Source organism: Octodon degus, unplaced genomic scaffold (genome assembly GCF_000260255.1).
Source record: "Octodon degus isolate 3935 unplaced genomic scaffold, OctDeg1.0 scaffold00080, whole genome shotgun sequence".
NCBI classification, from domain to species: Eukaryota; Metazoa; Chordata; class Mammalia; order Rodentia; family Octodontidae; genus Octodon; species Octodon degus.
The window spans coordinates 6,154,575-6,177,575 of NW_004524656.1; the positions used below are offsets into that span (position 1 = coordinate 6,154,575).

Genomic DNA, 23,001 nt, shown 5'->3' on the forward strand with positions numbered 1-23,001 from the left:
CAGCTCAGCCCACCAGGGGGCGAGGCTGGCTGGCATGTGGTGCTGGGGGATTGAACCGCGGTCCCTGATGCCTTGCCAAGCTTGTTCTAAGTAGGTGCTCTAGACCACCGAGCCATCTCTCCAGCCCCTACAACTTGAACTCTTGCTACCACCTCTGGGTTTGCAGAACCAGCCTCAGGCCAAGTGTCTTCCCAGCTTTGCTCTGAGACTTACCTGTTCCTCTTCTCTAACACAAGGCAGTGACCTCAATCTAATGACCTCAGCCCCACCCTGACGCCTACTTTCTGGTGGACACACTACAGACCCTGAATAGCACCAGTCACTTCTGCCTGAAGCTCTCCTTCCTGCCGGTGCATCTTCTGCAGCCTCTAAAGCCTCCAGCCTTGTCACTCTAACCCCCAGCTCCCAGCTCCGTCTGCTCCCTGTAAGCCTACTCCAGCTGCTCTAGGTGTCTTGCTCCTCGACCCTGTGCAATCCACTCCTGCGCTGTCACTGCGGGTCTACCCTTCTGCTTTTGTTTCAGAGGCACTGGCATGAAGTTGCTACTGCCTCAGCTTGGTCTTCAACAACTTGGTTTTTTAGGTGATCTACTGTCATAAGAGGAATGAAGGCATTCCCCATGAGTACTATCTTTTCACCTTGAAGAATTACTTTTCTATGTGTTCAGTGTTTCTGTGTCTCTGAAGTTGAGGACCTGACCCCCCAAAAATAAAGCTGGATGTGGTGGCATACACCTATAATCCCAGCACTTGAAGGCTGAGGCAGGAATACTGTTGAAAGTTCAAGACCAGCCTAAGCTATGAAATGAGCTCAAGGCCAGCCTGACCCAGTCTGAAGACAACAAAAACGGTTCTGCCAAAAAAAAAAAAAAAAAAGTAGCCAGGGATGACCTCTATCCCAAGAGTATTAGAACCTTTAGTTTTCCTATCACTAGCTAAATGAAAAAAAAAAAAAAAAGACAATGAAAAAAGGAGCAGCAGCTTCCAACAGCTGGGCTCCTTCCCACACATGCTGTAAGGAGTAAGACACAGTGTCTCCTTACTCTTCAGATACTGTGCAATTCCATGAATTTTGTTTGAGACAGGATACGGTCCAGGTGGGACTTAAAACCCAGGATGGCCTTGAACACACAACCGTTACCTTCCTCCATCAGCCTCTGGAGCACTCACTACAGTGGTGCCACTGCATCTGACTCGAGATTTTTTACTTGTATTACACAGTATATAAAAATTGAAGGACCAGCAAGATAGCTCAGCAGACTAAGCACCTGCTTTAGTGCAGACTAAGCACAGGGACCAGGTTTGATCCCGGGTCCCGTGTGCTGCGCCAGCCCTGCCCCCAGGAGCCTGAGCTACATAGAGACCTGGTACCAAATATATAAATGAAAAGGGGGGGGGCAATCTTTCGGCAGTTTAGTACTTAAGTCTTCATTTGGTCTTGGTTAGGAGTCTTCCCAGGGGATGCTTTTCCTGATCTACTTCTCTGGGAATCCCACCTACTGTTTATTCTCACGGTGCTGGGGACTACCGCAAGCTAACAGCAGGCTTATGCGAGCCCATCTCCGTGCACCTGCCCTTCTGGGCTCCTAAGTGTACTTCACCGAGTGCATCACTGTACGCCCGGCGGCTGCTCACCTCTACACTGCAGGTCCCTCCAGCACAGGTTCTAGGTGTTACTCATCTTTACATTCTTAGCGTGTGCGCCCAGATAATAGTTGGAATTCAGTAACAGCTGACAGAAAAAGCAATTTTTCTTTTTTCAATTCTACCTATAAAAGGCATACTTTGTATCAGTTTATTTTAAAAGATGTTTTATTTAGCTCACAGGCATACTGTTTTTGTAATTAGACTTAAGGCTGGGATGCAACTCAGCAGCAACAGGCCTTGGATTTCATTCCCAATACAGCAACCCCCCCCAAAAAAAAAAACAAAAAAAAAACTTTTAAAAAGACACAGATCTTTCTGTTAAGTTCCTGTCTATCCAACACCCCTGAAAGCATTTCCTTAACCTTTCCAGACTGCCAGACCACGAGAACGGGGCAGGGGTTGAGAAACGAACGGACCTGAAGAATGGTTATTTTACAGGTTTCAACCTCTTTATAAATCCTTTCTCCAAGAAAACGGCCATCCAGGAACATAAAATTCTAATCTGAAGCCCAGACCCAGGAGTCCTTGGTAGTCCCCAACATGCCTGCCAGTCTACCCTCCATCCTAGCTTCTTTGAGTCTCACAGTACAAAGGCTTGCCCTAGAGGCCCAGAGTGCTAGCAGGACTAGAGTGTACCTGGTCAGCTGTGTGATCACTGTTCTCTTCTGTAGCGCTACTGCTGTCCACTTAACGCTAAGTGCTAGGGTCTCCATGGAGTTGGCAGATGCTTTAAGAAATGAATGCGCTCCCCAAAAAGGAACAGCATGGTGGTGCATGCATTTAACTCCAGCACTTGGGAGCTGCAGGCTAGATCACAGCAAGTTCAGGGCCAGCATGGGCTATTTAGTGAATTCAAGCTCAGCCTGAACTGTATAGTGAGATCCTGCCTAAAAAAAAAAAAAAAAAAGTTCCACAAAAGGGCAACAACATGACAAACCACCCTAATCAGGAAAAGGGAAAGAATCCTAAATATTCAGCTTCTCTTCTGGGCATTCAGCTATACCTTCATTGCTTACTTAACTGTCACAAAACTTAAAGAGAAATGTGTAAGAACCCAAGTGCTTCTTTATTAGCCAAAACAAGTTACACACACACACACACACACACACACACACACACACACACACACTGCCTCCAATGCTGTCCCTGAGGATAAGCACAAATGTCCCTGGGATGTACGAGGAACCCTTGAGAGAAATGGCTGCCTGGTTTTCAATGCCTTTAAAATGGTATTGAGGAAAAAAAAAAAAAAAATGGTATTGAGGAAAAAGCCTCTGTAAGCGACTAACCATTCACCACCTTTGGGCCTACAGACTCCTAAAGATGGGAATGGATGTGAGTTGACTAAGAATTTAACTGCTGCCCAGAACATTAAGGGGGTAATAGCTAAGACTGATAGGGCTAGGGATATAGCTCAGCAGCCCAAGCGCCTACCTGGCAAGCGCAAGGTCCTGAGTTCAATTTCCAGTAAAAAAAAAAAAAAAAAAAAAGACTTATCACAAGAACCCCGCAATGAGAACACACATATCCAGGATCCCCTCAAAGAACCCAAACTCCTCAGGATCCTTACAAAATGCAGTGTGGCTAAAATCAGAAGTTCTTAGAATCTGTAGAATGATGCAAACCTGGCCCACAGAGGACCACACTGTTCTCAGCACCACTCCTGAAGGCATTCATTGGCAAAGGCTGCCCACTGGGGACACTGCTACCTGCCTGGCTCAAACTCCAAGGACTGGGATAGGAATGGTCAGGCTTGGTAGCCTTCATGCCATCTGGACCTTGGGCTCCTCGGCTGCTCCTGGAAGCTTTTCTTCCAAGCCCCCTGAGGGTGACTCAGAGACTGAGGGTGGCTCTTCTGGAGTCTCAGACAGCACGTAGTAGACGATCTCTCGTTGGCCTTGGGCATTGGTCTGATTCACCACGTGGATAACAGGGCTTGAGCTGTCCTGAGAGGCAGAGAGGGCTGTCCCCTCACTGCGCCCACTCCCTCCTTCTGCCTCTTCTTCTAGTCCTGGCTCCGCCAGCTCTGTTTCTAGAATGATGCCCTGCAGGCTGCTCTCACTCAGCGCCACTCCCAGACCTGAGCCCTCCTGTGGCTGCCGCAGCAGCTGCTGTGTCAGCTCCACACTCTCGTAGCGCACCAGCTGCAGCCGCATGTAGCCGTCTTCATGCTCCTTGTACCTGGCGGTGGAGAAGCATGAGGGCAGCAAACAAGGACAGAGGGTGCAAAAGGGGCCCAGATACTGTGAGTGGAGTGACAGCTGTGAGGGACAGAACTCCTGGGAGTTCGAAAAGACATGGTCTTTCCTGAACTATGTAAAAGAGAAGCCAAGAGGGATCATTATTCAAAATGGAAAATTTTTGTGTAGCAACCCAACCCAGAGAAAGAGATTGATCTGCTACATGCAAGGGCAGGAAACAACACTGAAAGGTTTAGAGAAACGGAGCTGAGGGTCGGGGCGCTTAAGCTCTAATTCTGGCTTCAGGACTTTTTGGTACCATTAACTGGGTCTGCCTCTGTGCCTTGGATTTACAAAGTTCAAAAAATAACCTTGGCCCACTACACTGCTGTTGGACTCTATTAGGGTCGACCCTACAGAGACGGCAGATATTAATGTGCTACCAATTTGAAGTTTCTAACTTGCTGAAAGGTACGGGAAGAAATGTGTGTGATCTGGGGGAAGACCAAGACATACCGAAAACGGGGGTGCCCTGAGGGCCACTTGAACTGGTGCTTCTTACGCAGATGCACGGTGAGGTTGTTGCCGCGTGTGAAGCATTTGTCACACACATGACACTTGTACCTTGGCTCAGAGTCTCCCTGACAGGGAGGGCAGGGGAAGGAGGGAGAAGTGAGGCCAAGCTCCCCCATACTCCTGCCAGCCCTGCCCACCGCCTGCCCCACTCACTTCATGCACTCTGCGGATGTGGTACTTGATGGAGCAGAGGGTCCGGGCACTGAAGCTGCAGTTCTCAAAGTCACACCTGTAGGCCGGGCCCTTGCTGTGGGTGTCCAGGTGTTTCCGGAGGTCAATCATATTCTTGCAGCTGCCAGGAGAGGTCAGGGGGGTTGGAGGGCCTGGGGGACCCTGGAACATAAGCTCTGCTTTCTGGCCCCTGGGTCCCCTTACCTGTAGTCACAACAGTCACATTTAAAGGGCCGGTCCTCACTGTGGCGAAAGCGCATGTGGTTGCGGAGAGAGGAAGGCAGTGGGCAGGTCATGTCACACAGAGGGCACTTATAGTGATTCACTAAGAGGACCGGAGAGGAGGCTATTACTGGGAGTGCGCAGCCTAGAAGGGTGGGCAGGAGGCCAGGGCGGCAGCCACTCACCGTGGTTGCGCATGTGGTCCCTCAACAGTCGCTCTGTGGCAAATCTCTTGGAACAGTGAGAGCACTGGAAGCGCTGTTCTGAGGTGGGGTAGGCAGAGGAAAGGGGGCTGTAGAGGACAGTGCAGAGGCACAGACAGGAAAACCAACCCAGGCAGGAGGGAACCACCCAAGGAGCAAAGGGGAACTACGGACAGGACTTAGAGGTAGGAACCTGAGTTAGAAGGTCGGCTTTACCACGTACTAGCTGTGTGATCTCAGGTAAGTGGTTTAACCTCTCTGAGACTCAGTTTCCTCATCTGCAAAAAGGGGAATAAGAAGCCTACCTCATGGGGCTGTTGTGAGGGTTACCTGAGATAACTGATGTAACACATAGTAAGTACAGAATAACACGATCTAGGAAGACTGGGGGAGGTGCCTGCGCCCAAAAGGGCATCTTCAGGGGCCACCTTCCCTGAGAATGTGCCCAACCCCACTCCAAGCAGAAAGGCCTGCAGCCACCCTCTGACTGCTTACGGTCCAAGGAGGTCTGGCGACGGATGTGATCTAAGAACTTAGTGTTGTTGGCAAACATGCCGCCGCAGGTCGGGCAGGCCACCACCTTCTCCTGGGTGTGGCTGCGGAGGTGCTCCCGAAGCTTACAGCGGTCCTTGAAGGTGCAGGTACAGCCTGTGAAGAAAGGCTTGGTCAGGCCCTGGTCCTGAACTCCCCAAGTTGGACCTGGAACCCACATCTCTGCAGTTAGCTTCCAACCAGGGACATAATCAGTACCCTTTGGCCTCCTGGCACCCGCAGATTTGCTTCCAGATGCCAAAGTGGAGGAATGGCCTACCTTTCCAGCCACACAGCACCACGTGGTTATCCTTGCCGACTGCTTGGTAGTCACAGCACAGGCAGTGTGCATCCACATGCCGATAGAACCACTCAGGGTTGTCGAAGGAGCTCTGTGCCAGGGCAACTGGGAGTGAGGATGGGGTGCGCAAAGACTCATACCCCTAAGCTAAAGAGGGCTTTTGAGCTCTTTCCCATATTAACTTGGTGGGGATAGGGAAAGTCTGAGAAAAGGGGCTACCAAGAACTAGAAATACTAGCAAGAATCTTGGCAAATAAATAAAAGGCACCCCAGGAAAGGTCAAGGTATCTTGAGTTGATCCCCGGTTTCCTTCCACTCCTATTTCGGGCCCTGCCTGCTGACCTCACAATGTTCCCACAGACATAGGAAGTGGTCAGGGATGTCAGGAACGATGTTCCGGCTCTGGAAGTCCAGGATACAGGGGCTGAGGTCGGCCTGGCTCTGCAAGGCCTGCAGTCCCCACTGTTTGAGCTTGGTGTGGTAGCAGTGGAAGTAGACATGGCGGATGAGGTCAGCTGAATTATCCAGAGAGCAAAAGCCACATTCCTGCCACAAGCAGGAGAATTCTTCCTCTGCAGAAAGGGGTTTAGAAGGAAGAGTCATACTTTTGAAGGCTCAGGCTGCCTTCCACCTGAGTGATCTACAGTAGGACTCTGACCAAGTTACCAGGAGCTGATTAAGTAAACAGCAATATGTACTTATCAGAGTCCCAGTCCTTGTCCTCACATAACTCTCAGCCAGGGAAACAGAATATTAATCTATTTGGTTTTTTTTATGTGGAACTGGAGATTGAACTCAGGCCCTTGCGCTTGCCAGGGAAGCGCTTATTCCACTGAGCCATCTTCCCGGTCCCTAGAATGTTTATCTAATAATAACAACTATAAATACAAAGCTGCAACAGATGACAAGAGCCATGGGGTGAGGCATAGGCGATGCCACAAAAGCATCAAACACAAAGATGGGTGTGGTGGCGCACACCTGTTAACCTCAGCACTCAAGCCTGACGCAGGAGGATCCCTGTGAGTTCAAGGCCAGCCTGAACTACATAGGAGAGAACATGTCTCAAAAATAAAACAGAACAAAGAAAATATTAAACAGAAGTAACTCCATGTAGGCAGAGGTACCTTAGGAAGTGTCCCATGTTGAGAGCTAAAGAATGAATATTCATAAGATGAAAAAGAGTGTGGTTCAGGCAGCAGGAAAGACATATGCAAGGCCTGTGCCACAGAGCAGGAACAGCTAGGACAACCTCCACGCAGAGGTACGAAGGAAGACGTGCTCTCCCAACTTCAGAAACCACCCAGCGGCCTTTCCCTCCTCTTCTGCTCAACACTGGCCTTCTGCAAGAATGCACCACCAACTATTTACTGTCTCAACCTATTTCCCACTTCTCTAGCTCCTCTTAGCACCATATTTTAATGCTTTACAGGGATTTACTCATTTTAAAAAGGAGGAACTTTCACTGTGAGTTTTATTTTATTTATTTATTTATTTTTGTATTTTAGGGAAGGGTATACAGGGTGTCCAGTGTCTAACTACTAGATCGGACTCGTAGTGATCCACCTGTGTACAGCCACCCAAGAGCTGGGATTACAGGCGCACGCCACCATGCCCAGTCTGCACTATGAGTTTTAGAGGCCAGTCTGGGCTACAAAGTGAGTTCAAGGCCAGTCTGAACCACACAGAGACCCTGTCTCAGAAAGACAAAAACAAACTTTAGAAAACACAATTATCTCTTTATTTGTATAAATATTATTTGACTTGGAAACTATACTTTGTGGTCACATGACTGAAACAATTCAGGATGAGAAGATAGTCACTGCCATGCTTTTTATAAAATCATCTTTCAAATTACTGTAATCTACTAATTACTGAAGCTGGTTTACTGGATTGAAATCACTTTTTTAAATAAAAGAACATTTCTGAGAACATTTAATAAGTACTGGTTCAAGAATTTTTTTAACTTTAATGCACAGGGTTGTGATTTAAACTGTATTCCTAGCCATTGGTTGGAGTTTAAGAGTAAAGAACACTAATGTAGACTAAAACAAACTGACTGACTGCCAACATCTTACACAGTGCAACCTTTTTTAAAACATAAGAGCAGGGCTGGCCAAATAGCTCAGCAGATTAAAGTACCTGCAAGCAGGTGCAAGGGCCAGGGGTTCATCCCTGGGCTTGCAGTGCCAGCCCTGCCCCTGGGGCACACTGAGACTGCAACAGGGACTGAGTGTGGTGGTTCCCGCCTATAATCCCAGCTCTTGGGAGGCTGTACACAGACGGATCACTATGAGTCCGGATCTAGTAGTGAGACCCTGAACACCCTGTAGACCCTTCCCTAAAATACAAAAATAAAACAAAAGCAGCCAGGTATGGCAATGCACGCCTGCAATCCTGGCACCTGAGAGGCTGCGGGAGGAGGATCACAAGTTTGAAGCTTGTCTGGGCTACATAGGGAGCTCAAGGCCAGCCGGAACTACACAGTGATACCCTAAACAAAAAACCAAAGCCTAGATGGCTTAGTGGCTTAAGAACCTGCCTAGCAAGTGCAAGGTCCGATTTCAGTTCTTAGAACTACAAAATAAATACATAAATAAGAACAACTAATTTGAAGACAACACTATGCCATACAAAAAATGCTGTGAAATTCATATTTTGTTTAGTGAAATTCTGTATCATTTGTAATTTTTCTGTTTTAATACTACTTGGTACTCTCAAGAAAAAAATGAATGAATGAATGAATGAATGGGAGATATGAAGGCAGGGGGAGCTCAAAAAGAATGTTCACTATAGTACTGTCAGTAATTGACTCTTGGGAAGTTACAGAGCTTCACACTCTGTAACTTCACACTCTGCAGAAAGGTCCTGGGTTTGCCCAAAATCACAGTCAATCAAAGTAACTGTCCCAGCGCCACGGAGATGGGTCAACAGAATAAGCACTTGCTCAGGCAAGCACAGGGACCAGGTGTGATCCCTGACACGACATGCCACGTGGGCCCTGCCTCCGGGCATGCTGAGCTGGCCAAGAGACCCTATGTGGTGGCACACACCTATAACCCCAGCACTGGGGAGGCTGTAGACAAGAGGATTACTATGAGTCTGAGCTGCATAGTGAGACCCTGTATCAAACACATTTAAAAGAAACAAACACACAAAAAACTGTCCCTCTTTGACGGCAAGATGGAGACCATTTCCTATATCATTATTGAATGAATTTTCTATAAATGAGCTTATAATGTTTTTATAAACCAAAAAGCAAAAGCACTCCCCAAAAGTACCTGGATTAGGCCTTTCCCCTTTTCGTGGGAAGTGAGACACTTTGGCCCATAACTGAGTGCAATGCTCACCAGGAAACATCGGGGCAAAACAAAAACTATCGAAAATGATGAAAGTCTTAAAATGGCTATGGTTAATGTGTTACTGATAAAATTTTTTAAGGTGCAAGATATAATAAGAGTTTAATAAAAAATGTAATGGTCAACTTAAAAAAAAAATTACAGGGGCTGGAGAGATGGCTCAGTGGTCTAAAGCACCTACTTAGAACAAGCTTGGCAAAGCATCAGGGACCGCGGTTCAATCCCCCAGCACCACATGCCAGCCAGCCCCGCCCCCTGGTGGACTGAGCTGGCCACACACACACACCACACTCTCTCTCTCTCTCTCTCTCTCTCTCTCTCTCTCTCTCTCTCTCTCAAATAAATAAATAAATAAATAAATAAATAAATAAATAAATAAAATTAAAAAAAAAATTACAGTCAGATCCATTGCTATCACTTTCAGTTTCCAAATTTGAGCTTTTGTTAATAAGACTGCAGTTTTGATTTTTAAAAAGCCTCTGCCTAGGACTTTGTTTTGATGTTATTTTATCATAAATCAAATGTATTAATGGTTAAGAGATTTGACTGTAATGGTTTATGTCTAGGTGTCCCCATCAAAACCTCCTGCAGTCATGGGGCAGACTTCTAGAGTTTGTGATTAACTCATAATCCGCTGAGATTATGGGTGTGAGTACTGCTGGGATTATTGGTGTGAGTACTGCTGGGATTATTGGTGTGAGTACTGCACGCAGCCTGGAGCGGATAGCCTGAGTACAACATTAGGGAGACAGACTTGCTCTCTGTTGCCATTATTGCCACTACTCCACCCATGTGCTTCTGCTCTTGCTCTTTGCCGCTGCCATGAACTGCTGCCCTCTGCTGTGTGCCAGTCTGCTTTGGAGCCAGCTAAGTATGGACTGAAAGCTCCAGTAATTGTGAGCTAAATAAACCTTTCCTTCGTTCATTTTGGGTGTTGGGTATTTGTCCTAGCAATGAGAGAAGAGTAAGTAAGACACTTGACCTATATTTTAAGTGACTTTACTGAGGTATAATTGATGTAGAATAAAACTTAGGTATTATTCTCTTAGGTATATTCTCTTGGGTATACAGTTTGGTGCACTTTTGCATTTTTAGACAGATTTGAAATCTGCAGTACAATCAACCAACATAGGTTCTTCAAGCCCCTGTGCTTAGACCCATCTCTAAACATCTACTGCTTTCCTTTCCATAACTTGAGTTTTGCAATCTGCTAGGATGATATGAATTAAATGTTACAATAAAATAAAAAAAAAAAGCAAAAGCAGGATAATAAACTACCGTTCTCCAAACCTGTCTTCTCCATCTGGAAAAATGAAAGTCTCAGATTTCCTTCCTGCCCCTGCCTGTGTCCTGCTTCCTTACCAAGTGGGTTGTCATCTTCATCCTCCTCTCCTTCCTCCTCCTGAGGGCTGTGCAGGTGCTGCTGCAGGTGCTGAGTGACGTGCTCACAGAACTCCTCCATGGCTGAGCAGACGAAGGAGCAGGACCCCCACTCGCACTGGAGCCCCAGGTTCTCCTTCCGGGGAACCTTCCCAGGAGGCGACATGGCCTTCACCCTAGAGGAACAGGAAGAAATTCCCAGCTGCAAAGGTTCTACCCAAGCTGAGCAGGCAGCCTGCCAAGAATCAGCAGGTGTTTTACCAAGTGACCCATGAGAAACTCCGCGCCGTTTTGTTGGTAAACATGGAGTAGCAGTTCCTCACACCCCTGGAAGCTGTCTGGAGTTCCTGGGACAAGAGAACAAAAATGACACTGTTGAGCAGGCACTAGACCCTGAGCCAAACGCTTTCACAGACATCTTCTCATGAAGCTTCAGGGTAACCTGCCGAAAAGCAATTACTATGGGAGGCAGGCCACTGCGCAAATTCAAAGAGATGACTATAGAAGGGCTAGAATTCAAATCCAGGCTTTGCTGTTGCACCAGGGATGGCATGCACCGATGGTAGCTGTGTGACCTTGGCCAAAATAAGGATAAGAAGACTTTCTGTTATGAATTTCATACTATGTCAGGCACATTAAACATTTTATTTGCATTATATCATTTAACGGACACAAATTTTTTCTGATTTTTTTTTTCTTCTGTATTTTAGGGAAGGGTTTACAGGGTGTTCAGGGTCTCATTACTAGATTGGATTCATGGTAATTCCCCTACTTACAGCCTCCCAAATGCTGGGATTAGAGACACACGCCACCACGCCCAGTCTCAATCAGGTCTCAGAGCAAGCCCTGGGGGCTGGGTCTGCATAGCAGGCTCAGAGATTGAATCCCTAGCTCCTGCATCTGCTTGCAGGTGCTTTAATCTGCTGAGTTATTTGCCCCGCCCTTTCTTTCTTTTTTTTCTTTCTTTCTTTTTATTTATTTATTTATTTATTTAGTGTGTGTGGCCAGCCCACCAGGGGGCGGGGCTGGCTGGCATGTGGTGCTGGGGGATTGAACCGCGGTCCCTGTGCTTTGTTTAGCTTAGCTTGTTTAGCTTAGGTGCTTCAGACCACTGAGCCATCTCACCAGCCCCATTGTTTTTGAGACAGGGTCTTATTATGCAGTCCAGGCTGGCTCTGAAGTACTATGTAGCCCACACTGGCCTCAAAATTGCATCCATCAATACACTTAACACACACACACACACACACACACATACACACCCCTTGCATCAATTCCCCTGCCTCAGCCTCCTGAGTGCTGGGACTACGATATGTACCACCCCTTACCTCCACCACCAAGTAGACACTATTTTTTTTAACTTTATTTATAAAAAACATGATCTAAGACCACACATTAATGGTGTGGTAAAGTCCAGTCAGGCTGATTCTTTCTTAACATGAGGACATCAAGTCCATCCCTACTTCTTTTTTTTTTTTTTTTAACATTTATTTATTTATTGTGTGTGTGTGTGTGGCCAGCTCAGCCCACCAGGGGGCGAGGCTGGCTGGCATGTGGTGCTGGGGGATCGAACTGTGGTCCCCGTGCTTTGCCAAGCTTGTTCCAAGCAGGTGCTTTAGACCACTGAGCCATCTCGCCAGCCCCCATCCCTACTTCTTATTAGAGATCTTGTCACAAATCCCCTGCCAGATTTTTAAAGTGTGATACAACCTGTCTTTGTTTATCAACCCCACCACTCCCTTAACATTGTACTAAAATGTAGATTGCAAATCAAGGATGATGGCATACACTTTTAATTACAGCACCCTAGAAGCCTGAAAGAGGACTGAAAGTTTGAGCCCAGCATAGGAAACATAAAGACTTAGTGAGAACAAGTCTAAATAAATAAAGAAATAAATAAAGCTCAATATAGCACAATCCCCAGCACAGCCAAAAAAAAAAAATTAACTAGATTCCCTTCCAATATAAGAAATCTGTCTTGGTATACTTCACCTTGTTTATCTGCCTATATAGTGGCACATATACTTGGACATGTAATAATTATTTGTTGAAAGAAGACTAAAACAAAATTAAAGATTTCACCAAAATTGTAGAGGAGAAGAAAGATACTAAGGATCCTTGACTCTCCAGGATTCCCACTGATTCTGCTGCCCTCTCATGGTGGCCCCAGGAAGGGAACACCCTAAGTGCTCCCTCTGAGCAGATGGAGACACAGAAAAAGACCTTTACTACATACTGGAAGGGAAAAACAGAAAATATAAAACATATAAAATCCTGGATGCCTCCAAGGATGGGCTTCTAAACTAACCATGCCTCCTAAACCTACGCAGCCTTTTCTCCTCAGAGATGAACACAGCCTGTCTGTGCTAGTCAGAAAGTCATTAGAAGAAAACACTATTTTCATAATGTTGAGGTAGGAAAAACTGGGAGAGCCTTCCAGATGTAATATCTCACACTTTCAGACTCTACCACCTATACTATGGAATGTAAGGCTCTTCTTAAACTGGCCTCAATTTACCTCTCCAGGGCCTACCTAAGGAAACTAACACATAGTGAAGGCCTGTGGTATGTGAAGTCTTGAGGTAAGCCCTCTGAACATTTCACTTGGCAAGAGTGTCCTCCAACTCAAATGCAAAGATCATGTAATAGTGGATACATGGTGTCAACTTGAGGTCTAGAAGCTTAATTAAGTAACTCAGCAGTTCTACATCCTAGTACATAGAGAACATATCCTCACTGTTCCACCATACTGTTCACTGTGTCAATTTGAGAAGTTTCGAAGATTAAGTGCAGAGGGCCCAGGTCCTCCCTCTGTAAACATTCTGAGCCTGTCCAAGAGGAGGACGTGGAGATGGTGTGACTGCTACACCCACCAGAGGGTGGCTAACCTGCTTACAATATAAGGGAGGAAAAGAGGCTTGCTACCTCCCCCTTTTTTGCTCTTGCTGCTTTTGCTATCTTCTGCAGTCTTGAACTGTTGCCCCTGTGCCATGCCACCCTGCCTTGGAGCTTGACTATGGACTGAAACCTCCACAACTGTAAGCTAAATAAACTGTTTCTCCCTCACTTTTGGGTATCAGGTATTTTGTCTCAGCAACAAAAGAAAAGTAACCAAGACAGATCATGATCTTTTTCCCAATCTAGTTGCTTCTCTGACTTCATCTCCCACATATCCATTCTCTTTTCTATTTTTTTTTTTAAATATATTTAGTATCGGGTCTACGGGGTCTCACTACACAGATCAGACTTGTAGTGATCCTCCCCATTTTCAGCCTCCCAAGTACTAGGACTACAGGCGCGCACCACCACTTCTCTGCATGCCCTGGGGTGGGGCGGCGCAGGGCTGGCACAGCACACCAGGGGTGGAACCCTGGTCTCTGGGTATGCCTAAGCAGGCACTTTAATCCGATGAGCTATTTGGCTGGCCCCCATTCTCTTTTCTTTCTTTTTCTTTAGTTTTTTGTTTGTTTGTTTGTTTTTGTTTTTAATTTTAGGGGTCTACAAGGTGTTCAGAGCCTCACTACTAGATCGGACTCTAGTGATTCCCGTTTACAGCCTCCCAAGAACTGGGATTACAGACGCGTGCCACCATGCCCTGTCTCAATCTCAGTCTCAGCGTGTCCTGGGGGCAGGGCCAGCACAGCAGGCCCAGGGATCAAACCCTGGCCCCTGAGCCTGCTTGCAGGTGCTTTAATCCGCTGAGCTATTTAGCTGCCCCCTATTCTCTTTTCTGATTCAATTGCTCTGTAGTAAATGTACTACATTCTCCTAAACTTCGACTCATCCTTCAAGTCTGAATTCTCTTCATTGGTGACCCCATCCCAATTCATCCAAATACAACTGGAATGCCTCATCACTTGCCCAAAGCAATCCAGACACACCTTAATTATAGTGTGTGTACTTAATTACAGTAGCTTTGATCCTACAGTATAATGCAATAGAACATCTGTCTCCCCTACACTGTAAGTTGCTCAGGGCAAAGAGGGTCACATATTCTTTTTCCATTCTCAAGGTCAGTACAGTTTTGTATGCCCTAGCTCAGTGGCAGCAGCGAACCTGTGGCATGTGTGTCACAGCTGGCTGTTTATTATCATTGAAAGCTCTCAAAGGTTCACCATCACTGCCTTAGATGCTCAGTAAATCCTGGGATATGACCACATTCTAGGAGGCCAAACTGTCTCACTCCTCAGCTGTTACTTTTGTCTTTTTGTACCATAGCTGGCACTGTTGACAGACAACATGAAATCTCAAAACTACTTTTATGCTGCCATCGTCACCCACTGTCCTTTTAATTGTTCTCATTTTGTTTATCTAACTTGAGCTATAAGCTGCTTCTGAGCAGAAACCAACCACACAGTGCCCACCTACATTATGTTGAGCATACACTATGTCTACATATTGACCATAGTGCTGAAAATAAATGTTCTGAACACAAATGTTCTGAACACATACCTGGTTTAGACTGATGGATACGACCTAGAAGGACGACCAACCAGCAATCTAATGACCTGAAAAGCAAAACTCTGGGAAGATGCCATACAAAGTAACTATACAGTCATCACTACACTCTCTGTAGGCAAGGAATACACATAGCATTAGTATATTAGAAAGGAAACAAGAGCCAGCTGTCAGACAGGGGGTTCAAGTTTCCTGTCTCAATTAATCTGCTCTTTCTACTAAATATCACTTCTTCACTTCTTCGCAATAAGGGGGGGTCTACCCTCGGGCCTCCAGACCTTGCACTTGCCAGGCAGGCACTTATGCCTCTGAGCTATCTCCCCTGCACTCTACTAAATATTTCTTAAATGCCAAGCACTACAAACTCATCAGTACAACAACTTTATTGGGTAGGTACTATTATCTTCCCATTTTAAGGATGAGGAAATGGGTCCAGACAAGTTACATAATTTACTCAGGGGCACAGAGCTGGAAAGTAATGGAGATGAGCTAAAAGTTAAGCAGTAATTGGGTTCCATTTTCCTCGCCTGTCCTACTGGTCCCATTCAAATGCCTCTCCATTCAGACCTGATACCAATATACACAATTTCCAGAACATGTTTTATTAAGTCATTATTTTGTCAGCTTTCTCCAGTTAAGCTGTAAGTTCCTCAGAACTCTAGCCTGTGCCCTGCTTAATTCTATATATATAGGGCAAGTGCTCACCTAGGAAGAAGTTCTTGCAGTGTCTTGTTTGTTTTGTGGCTTTGGAGATGAAACCCAGGGCCTTGAGTATGCACCCCCAACCCTCCTGCCACGTTGTAAGGAAATTTGTAAGTCACTACTTTGTTTTGGACCCCTCACCTGGGTTCCCTAAGCCTCTTTCCTTACATGTAAAACGGAATACTAACATTACAGCCATGGGTTTTGGATTCTACTGATCTGGTTACAAAGCCCCAACATTTACAACTACATCATCTAAGGTAAGTTAGTCAGGCTTTTGCTTCCTATGAAGCACGGGAATAATTTTACATGCTAGTGAGTTAAGAAATCAAGCACAGGGTGCAAGAGGTGCATAAACGGAATTCCAGCACTCAGGAGGCTGAGAGTAGAGGCTGAGACTTCAGGCTGGGAACGTCAAAGCCAGCCTGGACTACATGTCAAGGCTGGGTCTCCAAACAAAAGAAACAGACACTGGATATTAAGGTGTTTAGCTTAACACACCTCTAGAACTCAACAAGTGTCAGCTATAAATATTCTTGTTGCTGAGGGTGACAGGCCCAAGCGTGGATACTGCAAAAAGACCAAAAGACTCTTCTTCATCAAAAGTCAAAGCAAGCAATCAGCAAACACTTTGTGTGTGTGTGCGTGTGTGCGTGAGTGTGTGTGTGTGTGTGTGTGTGTGTATATACACCACATACTGACACCCAGCACACGTCGGTATCGCCAATAACAAGACACCGAATGAACCCTGAATGGCACGCAAGGAAAGGATGGACCCGCGTCCTCAACTCCGAAGGACTCCCAATTTGGCAGAAAAGACAGCACTCTGACGCGTGAAGACAACGACCAAAACAAAGCGCCGATAAGGGAGATCAGGACGGTCAGGAACCCCGCGGGCAGCTGAAACCGGGAAAGCTCGCCTCAGCAGAGAGGGTGAGGTGCGGGCCACGCTTCGAGGACTGCAGAACTCGGAGGGACGGAGAGAGACCTCCGGAAGGCAAAAGCTCTCCTTCGGAGCCCTGCGGACTTCCGGGACTCCTTCCTCCCGGGCGCGGCGGTACTCGAGTCTCGGCAGCAGCGAAGACCCCTAACCAGAAGCCGGGAGGTGCAAGTCGGAGCGACAGGACCCCGATAGCCCGGTGCAGCGCGCTTGGAACCCTCGACGAGGCGTCTCGGAAGAGCCCGGCCTCTGCAACTCCCGCCGAGCGCACCCCAGCCGCCAATCCCAAGGAGCGCGGAGCCCCAACTTACCCAGCGCCTACTCCCGGGCTCTCCAGCTCTCCACCCACCTCAGCCCACCAGCCCCCACGGCGCTTGAGCGACAGCCAAAAACAGCCAATCAGTGTGCTCTGGTCGACCGGCAGCCAATGGTCGCTGCGCCTGAAGGAACCCGTGCGCACCAAAACACGGAAGGGGCGGGAACGGCGGGGGGCGGGGCTGAGCATCCGCAGCTGGAGTGAGGCGCTACCGGATGCTGGGAGAGGTACAGGCTGCCTGCCCCGCCGGCTGTGCCCGCGGGTAACTTGGGGTCCAGAATTCACCCAACTGCGCAGACTCGGCACGCGGGACCTAGTGGGCATGCGCAGGGCTCAGGCGGGGCTCCTGTGGGGGTCTTCTCGCTCGCTGGGGGCAGGCTTTCGTTAGCACGCAGCGTGGGCGGCACGGAGCAGGCAGTGTAGGAGGCTCCCTGCCCCGCGCTGCTGTCAATCTCTGGCCTAATTGAAAGCCTTACAGCCAATCCAGCCTTCATCCTCTTAGTCGTCTTTTAAATATTGATATTCCTGTGCCCACTTCCGCTCAAATATCTGCCTAGGGTCTTTTACTTCATAAACCTAATACGTAGTTACCCCCGATTCCTCCTGCACCGGTCACATCCGCTGCACTGCGAAGTTCTGTGGAGTCTAGCTTCTCAAATACAGTATCTGAAATTCATCCTCCTTTATTTTCACCTCCCCCAGCCTAAGTGATGGGTGCTGTCCAGCCCACATCAGAGACATTAAACTGACTGGTCCCACTGCTGCACCAGCTTCCCACCAAAGCATCCTCCACGGAGCACTCGAAAGTGATCTTTACAAAAATAACAGGAAGCAAATAACAAAAACAAAACCACAAATCTGACCAGATCACCAACCTATGTAACTAAACTGAGGCTTTCAGATCCTTCAGCGCCTGGATCCTTCCTTCTTCATTCGTATCTTGAGTCCAGCTCAACCTTATTTCCTGCTTCACCACGCCCAGCCACCTTCAGCCTCTTCCCTTGTAATTGCTGTTTTCTCTGCCCAGAACAACCTTTCCCATCTCCCTGTCTCAACATTTATAACATTGCTGTTCCATTCTGGTATCAGCCGAGATGCTTTCCTTTCCTTTTTTTCCCCCATAATTTTATTGAGAAATAAATAGCAATGAGACAGTTTCAAATCAAATTGGTAGGACAGTTCCAATAATTAACACATTGCATACTGCCTTACTAGCAGTTATTTGTTGTACAAGATGCAGACATGATATCCTACTTACAAACACTATCAACAAATCCCTCTATTCATTGAATTAAGAGAATGTAGCTGTATATCTATCCTAACCAGATACAAAATAGTCACTCATCTGTATTCCCTTTTTTTGTTTAGGTCCGTCATTTAAATATTATAGGTGTGTAAACTCAGCAAAATATTCCAAAATAGTCCAGTAGTCCATAATAGTATTGGGTCTTCCACTTGACTGGCAATGTCAGAAGTTGTTGACCTGAGTCCCCTACAGCTCAACATAACAACATGGCTTTATCCTTTCCTTTCTTTACTTTTCCAAGAAACCTTCCTTGACCTGTATTTCCTGTGTTTGCAAAACCGGTCTATCACATAGTATTGTATTTGCCTGTTTACCTTTCTATATTCTGGTACAGAATCACTCATGGAAGGAGGACAGGGATTGTATCCTTCACTGGTATAACCCAATCACTTAGTCCAGCAGCTGAAACTCTATAAGGGTTCAACATACTTGCTAAATAAATTATGTATCTTAGTAATGTTCATTGGGATTGATATTTTACTGCACTGTAGTTTTCTGTATCTTCTAACCTAGAAATAACCAATATCATTTATATAGTCAGAGAAACACACGACATTTCAGTATAAATGAAGTGAATTTAAAGATGCCATTTGATGGTAGCGAAGCCTCGAGACCAAAAGTGGGAAGATGTGAGTCAGGGTGAGAGGATCAGGACAGCCTGGTGTAGTGTGGCTGAGCTGCAACAGGAGTCCTCGACTCCTATAAGGTAAGGGCTGGGAGTATAGCTCAGTGATACAGCACTGGCCAATAGAGGCTCTGGGTTTGAGAGCCATGGAGATAGCTCAGCGGCATAAGCACCTGCCTGCCAAGCCCAAAGTCCTGAGTTCAATCTCAGTTTAAAAGAAAAAGACCATGGGGGGCCGGGGAGATGGCTCAGTAGAATAAGTGCTTCCCTGGCAAGCACAAGGGCCTGAGTTCAATCCCCAGTTCCACAAAAAAAAAAAAAAAAAAAAAAGAAAAGAAAAGAAAAGGAAAAGGAAAAAGACCAGAGGCTCTGCGTTTGATCCAGTGCCACCCACCAAGAAAAAGCACGTGAATTTTCTTGTTGATGCTACTCTTTGTTGCAATAATGACGACTGGACTCAGGGCCTAGCACGTAAGAGAGAGAAATACACTACTGTGGAGTAACTTTTTCAGTATGAATATTGTTTTCAACAGTGAATTTTAGCTTAGTCCTCATTTTAAAATAGGATTTTAAAAATATAATTGAAAAGTACAAAATATATTTTACCAACTATATTCATTCAGAAATGCATATAGTAGAAACCTCAAGAAATGCCAACCTCGTTTAATCCAGACTTAACACCTCTGAAAATGGCTCTGCACTTTATTTTAGCAGTTTTGTGAAGAATAAGTTCAATCACAGAGTTACGTGAACTCCAACATAGGCTTTCGAGCAAAAATTTCACTATTGCTGTGGAATCCATCTATGTTTCTAAAACTTAAGGCAGTTTATTGCTGTCTAGCATAGTTTTCTTCTATCTCAATCTGCTTCTGTTGAAAACAAGCCAAATTTTGGCTGGCTAATGCAAACATATTCTGAGATTTGTTCTTTAAAAGCTGCCACTAGGGGCTGGAGAGATAGCTCAGAGGCATAACACCTACCTGGCAAGCACAAGGACCCGAGTTCAATTCCTGGTGCCACGTGTAGTGTTGTCTTGGCACCCAGGATCCTGGGCCGTGCCATCTCGGCCCCGGATGCAGGCGCCCATGGTTTGGCCCACCCCTTTAATCCTAGCAATACGGAAGTTGAGCCAGGAGGATCTCTGAGTTCCAAAACTGCCCAGGAACTACAAAAGTGAGCACAAGGCCAGCCCAAACTGCATAGTGAGACCCTATCTAAAAAAATAAAATAGTGGCCTAGTCCACATCCAGCTGGCGAGTACATCCTCTTGCTTCTCTGCCGCCGGTCCACACCGCTACCAGCTCGCCATGGATGACGATATCACTGCTCTCGTTGTTGACAACGGCTCTGGCATGTACAAGGCTGGCTTCGCAGGAGATGATGCCCCCCGCGCCGTCTTCCCCTCCATCGTGGGGCGCCCAAGGCACCAGGGCGTCATGGTAGGCATGGGTCAGAAGGACTTCTACGTGGGAGATGAAGCCCAGAGCAAGAGAGGCATCCTGACCCTGAAGTACCCCACTGAGCACGGCATTGTCACCAACTGGGATGACACGGAGAAGATCAGGCACCACACCTTCTACAATGAGTTGTTGCGTGTGGCTCCCAAGGAGCACTCCGTGCTGCTGACCGAGGCTCCCCTGAACCCCAAGGCTAACCGTGAGAAGATGACCCAGATCATGTTTGAGACCTTCAACACCCCAGCTATGTATGTGGCCATCCAGGCTGTGCTGTCCCTGTACGCCTCTGGCCGCACCACTGGCATTGTGATGGACTCTGGTGACGGGGTCACCCACACTGTGCCCATCTATGAGGGCTACACCCTCCCCCACGCCATCCTACGTCTGGACCTGGCTGGCCGGGACCTGACAGACTACCTCATGAAGATCCGGACTGAGCATGGCTACAGTTTTACCACCACGGCTGAGCGGGAAATTGTGCGTGACATCAAGGAAAAGCTGTGTTATGTTGTCCTGGACTTCGAGCAGGAAATGGCCACCGCTGCATCCTCCTTCTCCCTGGAGAAGTGCTATAAGCTGCCCGACGGCCAGCTGATCACCATTGGCAACAAGTGGTTCCACTGTCCAGAGGCTCTATTCCAGCCCTCCTTCCTGGGCATGGAGTCCTGTGGCATCCATGAAACCACCTTCAACTCCATCATGAATTGTGATGTTGACATCCGCAAGGACCTCTATGCCAACACAGTGCTGTCTGGTGGTACCACCATGTACCCAGGCATCGCCGACAGGATGCAGAAGGAGATCACGGCCCTGGCCCCCAGCACGATGAACAGCAGGATCATTGCTCCCCCTGAGTGCAAGTACTCTGTGTGGATCAACGGCTCCATCCTGGCCTCGCTCTCCACCTTCCAGCAGATGTGGATTAGCAAGCGGGAGTACAACGAGTCGGGCCCCTCCATCGTGCACCGCAAATGCTTCTAGGCGGACTGTTACTTCGCTGCGTTTCACCCTTTCTTGACAAAAACCTAACTTGTGCGCAGAAAACAAGATGAGATTGGCATGACTTTATTTGTTTTTTATTTTTTGTTTTGGCGCTTTTGACTTAGGATTTAAAAACTGGAACGGTGAAGGTGACAGCAGTCAGTTGGAGTGATCATCCCCAAAGTTCTACAATGTGGCCGAGGACTTTGATTGTACGTTTTTTTTTTTCAACATTCCAAATATCGTGAGATGCATTGTTACAGGAAGTCCCTCACCCTCCCAAAAGCTGCCCCAACTCCTCTGCACAGAAGAGGGCCCAGCCCTCCCCGAGACCATAGAACGGAGGTGATAGCATTGCTTTTGTGTAAATTATGTAATGCAATTTTTTTAAATCTTCACCTTAATACTTTTTTATTTTGTTTTATTTTGAATGGTCAGCCATCATGGCCCCCCTTTTGTCCCCCAACTTGATGTATGAAGGCTTTTGGTCTCCCTGGGAGTGAGTTGAGGTGTGGAGGCAGCCAGGGCTCACCTGTACACTGACTTGAGACCAGTTCAATAAAAGTGCACATCTTAAAAAATAAAATAAAAGAGACCCTATCTAAAAAATAAAATAGCCATGCGGGTCCTGCCCCCAGGGCCTGCTGAGCCAGAGACTGAGTCCAGGCATGGTGGCGCACGCTTGTAATCCCAGCTCTTACGAGGCTGAAAACAGGAGGATCACTATGAGTCTGATCAGTGTAGTGAGACCGTGTACTAAATACATTAAATAATAATAATAAATAAAAGCTGCCACTGAAAGAAAACTTAAAGCAGAATTTATTATTAAAAACTGTGGATCTCTTAATGTAAAATGGTTAATAGAATTATGTATTCAGTTTCACACATGCTAGGCAAACTTTATTTTTGTGGAACCGGGGATTGAACTCAGGACCCTGCACTTGCCAGGCAAGCGCTTATTCTATTGAATTATCTCCCCAGCCCCTAGACAAACTTTATCTACATCCCCAGTCTTGCATTCATTTTGAAAACCTATTTGAAATGTGATTGGGCTCATCTTTTGCGGAACCAGGGCTTGAACTCAGGCCCTTGAGTTTGCTAGGCAAGCCCTTATTCTACTGAGCCATCTCCCCGGCCCCAGGGCTCATCTTGACTTTAGCAAATCTCTTTCCATTGGTCTCTGGGCAACATAGCACCAGACACATATCCAGCAGGACTCTTGACTATCTGCCCTCTATCAACAAGTTTTCTATGAAATTGTGAAGTACATGTGTTTGCCTATCTTTAGCACTGGTAAACAAACTGCTTCAGGAGAAGAGCTTGGAAAATGAGTTTTCAAGACCTACAGTTGAGCATTTCATTATATAAAAGTAACTAATCACCCAAATCCAGTTGCTCTTTCCAAATTCTGTATATTCCATGACTAGTATGGAAAGGAGGATGGAGAACATCCATCCTTGGGTTCTCTTGGGTAGATAGCAGAGAACTACCTAAGCATGTGTCCTGAATTCTCTGTGATGTAGGTAAGTCACAGAATGTCAAGGATAGAGGGATAGAGGGGCCTGCTGGTTAGCTCAGTTGTTTAAGCGCCTGCTTATGCAAACCCAGTCAGGTGCAGGATACCATGGTTCGATCCCCAGCTCTGCATGC

General features: G+C 46.7%; 2 protein-coding genes across 4 annotated transcripts; one reads left to right on the forward strand and one right to left on the reverse strand.

The window, feature by feature from the left end:
* Positions 1-2,902: 2,902 nt before the first annotated feature.
* Positions 2,903-17,026, reverse strand: Hinfp (histone H4 transcription factor). 3 transcript variants are annotated; one of them, XM_023721111.1, is made up of 10 exons: positions 16,978-17,026; positions 10,549-10,742; positions 6,173-6,402; positions 5,810-5,921; positions 5,494-5,646; positions 4,981-5,058; positions 4,778-4,898; positions 4,556-4,694; positions 4,343-4,467; positions 2,903-3,827 (listed from the first exon to the last, which is right to left on the reverse strand). In XM_023721111.1, exons 2-10 carry the CDS (start codon positions 10,730-10,732, stop codon positions 3,410-3,412), a joined length of 1,560 nt encoding a protein of 519 aa, XP_023576879.1. In that variant the 5' UTR covers positions 10,733-10,742; positions 16,978-17,026; the 3' UTR covers positions 2,903-3,409. The 3 variants fall into 3 exon arrangements, with proteins under 3 accessions (XP_023576879.1, XP_023576880.1, XP_023576881.1); XM_023721112.1 differs by lacking the exon at positions 16,978-17,026 and adding an exon at positions 5,222-5,276; XM_023721113.1 differs by lacking the exons at positions 5,494-5,646; positions 5,810-5,921; positions 6,173-6,402; positions 10,549-10,742; positions 16,978-17,026 and adding an exon at positions 5,192-5,214.
* Positions 17,027-20,152: 3,126 nt separating this feature from the next.
* LOC101586404 (actin, cytoplasmic 1-like) lies at positions 20,153-21,417 on the forward strand. The gene has a single exon (XM_004636418.2). It carries the CDS (start codon positions 20,221-20,223, stop codon positions 21,349-21,351), a length of 1,131 nt encoding a protein of 376 aa, XP_004636475.1. The 5' UTR covers positions 20,153-20,220; the 3' UTR covers positions 21,352-21,417.
* Positions 21,418-23,001: the final 1,584 nt, after the last annotated feature.

Excerpts from the sequence above, each read along its gene's own strand:
- LOC101586404 (XM_004636418.2), top strand. The coding sequence starts at position 20,221 with ATGGATGACGATATCACTGCTCTCGTTGTTGACAACGGCTCTGGCATG.
- Hinfp (XM_023721111.1), bottom strand. The coding sequence starts at position 10,732 with ATGTCGCCTCCTGGGAAGGTTCCCCGGAAGGAGAACCTGGGGCTCCAG. Across the intron at positions 5,647-5,809 it reads GGTGCTGTGTGGCTGGAAAG|GCTGTACCTGCACCTTCAAG; the intron begins GTAGGCCATTCC and ends CTTTCTTCACAG. Across the intron at positions 4,899-4,980 it reads GGACCACATGCGCAACCACG|TGAATCACTATAAGTGCCCT; the intron begins GTGAGTGGCTGC and ends CGGTCCTCTTAG.